We start from the raw sequence: 5,582 nt of genomic DNA, 5'->3' as shown, positions 1-5,582 counted from the left end.
GACCCCGCCCCCAGCCGCGCTCACAGCCTGTCGTAGCACATGACCGAGTCCAGGCAGCGCTCTCCGTCCTTGACCTCTCGGCCGCCGACCACGTAGATGGAGTTGAGAGCCTCTCCCAGGCCGAAGAGGCAGCGTGGGGAGGGCAGCGGTGGCATCCCCAGCCACTCTGAGTCCAGGTGATCAAACTGCGGGCCGGGTTTGTCCGGTCAGCTGCCGCCCGCCACTTCCCCAGCCCCAGCCCAGCCCAGCCAGTCCGATAACAGAGGAGTCTGGGCCTCCAGGTAGGACCATGCAGCCTGGAAGCAGGCCTGAGAGACGGTGCCCCTCCTGCCATCAGGCTGAGAGCAGAGTGCCCGACGCCCCCACTCCCACCCCAGGTAGGTGCCCAGAGACCACCTTGACAGCAGAGTGATGGGCACCACAGCACAGACGAGAGGAGGGAGCTTCAAGAAGGAGGTCCTGCTGTGGCCTTGGCGCCTCCCCAGTACAGCTCGGGACTGAGGCCTGCCTACCCCTTGCTCTACACCCCATCCCACTGCTCAGGGAACTTCCAAATACAGCTCTGCCATTCACCTCTTAAAATCTACGGTCTGCAGTCGTGTCCACCTCCACAGCCTCATAATAAAGATAATAGTGGCTTATCTTTTCGAAAAGTTTTCTGAGGGCTGAGCACTTTATAAGCATCACTTAACCTTCAAACGACCTTACCAAGCAGGAAGAATAATATTCCCACTTACAAAGGCCCAGGGAGAATAAACAGCATACCCACACTGCAGAGCTGGTAACTGGTGGAGCTGCCCCCATGCCCCCACCCAACTGTAAGGCCTGTGAGCTTAACCCTAGCACCAAGCTGCCCCTCACCCCTCTCACTGGTCAGGCTTCACGGAGCACACCACTCACTGGGCTCATCCCTGGTTCTGTCCTTTGTTCACCATTCCCTGGCCAGAAACACTGCCACCCTCCCCTTTACATCTCCAAATCCCACCCAACTGACAAGGCTCAAACCTACATGGCCAGTCTCCAGGAATCTCTCTCTGCCCTCTGAGATCTCACAGTCACACTCCCAAGTTGGACTGGGCACTCCACTCTACTGATCCTGCCTGGGCTTCAGTTTCCTGATCTGAACAATGGGAGGATTAGGCAGGATGGTCCCTTTGTCTGGAGCACTCTGTGCTGTGGGCTCCAGTCCTGGCCCTCAATGCAAAGGCCCTGCCCGGGATCCCTACACTGACCTTGTTCCTCCTTCTCACGGTGTCCGATCCCAACCATGTACAGGGCCAAGGGCTTCCAATGTATGCCAACCTGGGGCTAACGTCCCCCTGCTATTGAGACATGAAGTTACGCAGCAATTGGCAGCTGCCTATGACTGTTCAACCTTCAGGCAAGCGGCTGTCAGTCAACCTCCCAGTCTACATCTCACCCTAGACCCAGCGACATTCCCCTGTGTGAACACAGGCACCTGCTGGGCCCCACGCTGCCCCCAGTGCCCAGAACCCAGCACTGGCTAGCTGCTCCCAAGATTGGCTAGGCACCTGAAGGAAGTAAGCACTCATGGGGTCCTCTTTGTTGTCCTCGTTGTAGAAAAGGCCTCCAGCCACGAAGACCTGGTTTTCTTTGGTGACCAAGCTGACATGGTTTTTGGGGACCTGGTTGGAGAGGGAGGCACAATAGCACTCGTTGGCGGCTGGATCGTAAGCCACAGCACCCTCCTCGCTGATCATGAAAATAAGGTCCTGCAGGAACATGCCAAAGCGCAGGGTGTCATTGAGGATCCCAGGTAGGACACGTTCGGCCTCCTCGTCCTCCTTGGCTTCGGATGTGCCCTTGGCCTCCTCGGCCCCGGCCGCCTCCTTCCCCTTCTTCTTCTTGCGCAGCGTGGTGATACGGCCCTCGTGCGCATCCTTCACCATCTGCACCTTGCGCAGCAACTCCGGCTGGGCACGCACAAGAGGGTGGCGCTCCACGCGGCTCTCCAGGAAGGCGCGCGGCAGCAGGCGGCAGCGCACGCTCTCAAAGACTGTGGGCAGCGCGCGCTGGCGCTCGGCCTGAGCCTTGGAGTCGCCACTGCCCGCCCATCGCATCACCGCCTCGAACACCGCCTCCTCCTTCTCCACGTTGAGGCCGTCGCTGGAGATGATGGCGATGAGCTCGTCGGCAGAGAGTCCGAGGAAGTCGGCGTCCCGCGCCACTAGCGTGAAGTGCGCACAGATGAAGTCGCGGGCAGCCACCGCGAGGCGCGCGCAGTCGAGCAGGAGGCCGAGGCGGAAGACGGCCAGGCAGTTGGAGAGGCACAGGCGCTTCTGCAGGAAGGAGACGCAGATGGTGAAGATGGACGGGATCTGGAAGCGGTGCGCCGCGGCGAACAAATCCTGCACGCTCGCCTCGTCCAGTGAGATCTCCGACGTGTACAGGTAGTGCAGCACCTGGGCCACCACGTCCGGGGACACCTCCTCCAGGCGCAGCTCGCCCGCGCGCTCTGGCTCAGCCAGGAAGCGCGCCCGGAAGTAGGGGCTGCAGGCGGCCAGCACCAGGCGGTGGCACGGGAACTCGCGCTCGCCCGCCCGCACCACACAGTCGAGGAACTTGCCGTGGTCCAGCATGTCCTTGAGCCCATCTTGCAGGAGCGTCTGCTGGTACAATCGCTGCTCCTCCGCCTGCTCCAAGCCCAGCGCCATGGTGGAGGCCCAAGGTGCAGCGACAGTGCCAGGGGGTTCCTCTCTATCCTTGCTTTCCCGCTGGGGTTCAGTCAGACTGCTCAGCTGTCCGAGCTGGGCTATATATAGAGGTGGCCCCAGCTCTGAAAGGCGAGCCGCCTGGCCTCCTGCACATGACACACAGGGGACAGCTGGGCAGAGGCCCCCTCCCGGAGCAGCCTTGACTCAGCCCTGGGGGCTCATGGGACGGGGGTGGGGTGTCTAGGCCCTCCCCAAAATATGAAGGCTTTGCTACTCCATTTCTAAATGGAGCACAGCAAGGTTTTGACTCTGGCGTCCCTGGTCAGGAGGTGACCCTGGGAGGGTGGCCCAAGCTCGGACCGCAGTCCAGGGAGCGGGAAGAATTGGAGCCCGTCTTTCAGGCTCTCCCTTCATGCTCTCCAGGCCTATCTGTCCTGTGCCTCCCTTCCTCCCATCTTCCTCACTCCAGCCACCCCTGGATGCAGGATGCTTGGGTTTCCTGCTCAGAACTTGGTCATGGCCTTCACTCTTTGGGGGCCTTAAAATCGGAAGAGCTTTTCCTCTTTCTGCCCCAGCTCTGAGACCCTCCTTTTTGCAAGAAAGCAGGACGGTGCCTTAGGCAAACAAGGTCACCACTTTCCTGTGGGGCCTGGGGCAAGTCAGTTCTCTCTGTTAAGCCTGTTTCCCCTCCTACACAATGAGGAGGTGAAGTTAGACCGTAACAGCCTCAGTTAAGGCACACTGAGCTACTGTGCTGCTGGGAGTACACTGTTAGTTCTAACACTCTAAGGTGTCAGATGTGCTAGAAAATTAATTTCCTAGGATTCTGCTATTCTAGGTGTTTAAACTCTCAGGGTTTTAATATTCTAGGGGAGTGAATATTTTGAATTCTAGTGTTCAAAAAGTAACATAAGAGTTAAAAATTCCAGGACTTTAGCTGTGTTTATGCTTATTGTTCTTGTTCTATACTAGGCTGGGCCTAAGCCTGCCTGGCCTCAGGGCCCCTGCACCCTGTCTATGGTCTAAGGGTCAGGGTCGAGGCCCAGGACAGCCAGTCTCAATGCCCACCCTGCTCTGGACTCCTGACCACCCTATCCCCAACCCCCCTCACCCCCCCCCATCAGTTTCAGCCACCAAGATTAACTTGTTCCCAAAGTGCCAGTGGCTGCAGCTGTGGATTAAATTTAGCCCCAGGGACACGTGTATGAACTGTATGGGGCACTCCTCCATCATTCCTCTGAGTCACTTGTTTATAACCTCAGGCTTGGAGAGAGGGGGGATAGGAGAGAAGACCTCAGGCTGGGCCAGGACTGAGTCACCTCCCCTTTTGTGGTTTCCGCAATGTCACTGCCTATCCCTGCTGAGCAGTGCATCTGACATCACTCGCTCACTCCACCAGCAGGTCCAGAGGGACACAGCACCTGGGCAGGCCATGGAGGTGGCTTGTCCGTCTTGCTGAAAGGCCAAGGGCTCACTCAGAGCGGGCAGGTCGTGAGCTGCTAGCCCAGCCCTGGACTGCAGGCCATTTCTCACAAGCACGGCCAGTGAGGAGACAAGGCTCTGAGAGGCTCAGCAACTTGGCTGGCATTTGAAGCAAGTCCGCCCACCTCCGAAGACTGTGGAAATCCCTCCCCACCTTGCTGCTTCCCGGGAATTAGCAAAAATGTCTGTTAATCGTAGTCTCATTTTCCAAAGACTAGCACAGAAGGTACTAACTGAACAATCAAATGATTTAATTAGATATTTTTAGACCATGATGGATCCCACAGTGCTCACTCCCTACCAGGCATTTATGTGTGGCTCATTCATTCATCCAGAACCTACTGTGCACTGTTCTGATTGCTGAGGATGCAGCAGTGAGCAAGTCAGGCAGGAATTCCTGTCTTTATAGCGCTTACATTCATCAGGGGCAGGGCCTGCGTGGGTGGAGACAGCAACAAATAAATAGTCGTCCAGGATGCCAGGTGCTGGTGCTGGCTGTGGAGACGAGTGAGGCAGGGAAGGGACATGGGAAGTAGAGGTGGAGGTTGTGGTGATTTTAAATGGAGTAGTCCAGTGGGCTCACTGAGAGGGTCACACTTGAGCAGGTTCAAACCATGCAGGATTCTGAGGAGGGGGCACAGCCGGAGCAAAGGCCCTGAGGCCCCTGGCATGTTCAGGAAGAGCAAGGAGGCCAGCAGGGCTGGAAGAGTGACCAAGGAGGCTAGTAGGAGGAAATAAGGAGAAAGGTTGGGGAGAGGGACCATGTAGGGTCATATGGGGCAGCGTGAGGACTTTGGTTTTTCCCCGAGTGAAATGGGGAGCCACTGTTCATTTTAAAATTATTATTATGGAAAACGCACATATAATATGTATAGAGAGAGAGAAAGAGAGGATAATACTCTGCCTCCCCCGTGAAGCCATCACCCCGCTTCCATACCTATCAAGCCATCAAGTCATAGCCAACCCTGTGTCATCTCTGCCCCCACCCACTCTACTTATAGTCCCAGGAGTGCCCAGGGATTGGATGCGGGTGGAGGAAAGAGAGAGGAGAAAGGGTGACTCCAAGGCTTTTAGCCGAATCAAAGGGAAGGTGTCATCTTATTCCATCCTTTTACTTTTTACTCATTTGGTCCTTACACCAAAACTATAAGGTAGGTATTATTTTTCCCATCTTATAGAAACTGAATTTTAGATGGTCAGCAAATAGAGAGCAGTCTAATCATGTTCTTTTAAACAGCTTTATTGAGGCATAAGTGACATGCAATAAACTGCACATATTTAAAGGGAGCTGTTTGATAAGTTTTGACACATGTATACACACCTGTGAAGCCACCACCACTACAGTCAAAACAGGAAACATCCATCACCCACGAAAAGTTTTCTCATGCCCTTTTTTTTTTTTTTTTTTTGAGACAGAGTCTCACT

At 55.8% G+C, this 5,582-nt stretch overlaps 1 protein-coding gene across 1 annotated transcript in view; it reads right to left on the bottom strand.

The window, feature by feature from the left end:
• Positions 1-2,762, bottom strand: part of KLHL40 (kelch-like family member 40) — a 6,849-nt gene extending 4,087 nt beyond the window's left edge. Inside the window, exons 1-2 of the mRNA XM_012649064.1 lie at positions 1,533-2,762; positions 25-185 (exon numbers count right to left, since the gene is read on the bottom strand). Coding sequence (XP_012504518.1) covers positions 25-185; positions 1,533-2,675 — 1,304 coding nt within the window. The 5' untranslated portion in view covers positions 2,676-2,762. The remainder of the gene's footprint in view (positions 1-24; positions 186-1,532) is intronic.
• Positions 2,763-5,582: the final 2,820 nt, after the last annotated feature.

Source organism: Propithecus coquereli, unplaced genomic scaffold (genome assembly GCF_000956105.1).
Source record: "Propithecus coquereli isolate 6110/MARCELLA unplaced genomic scaffold, Pcoq_1.0 Scaffold1, whole genome shotgun sequence".
NCBI lineage: Eukaryota > Metazoa > Chordata > Mammalia > Primates > Indriidae > Propithecus > Propithecus coquereli.
The sequence above is the reverse complement of the archived record's forward strand: the minus strand, read 5'-3'. Positions and strand labels throughout refer to the sequence as shown.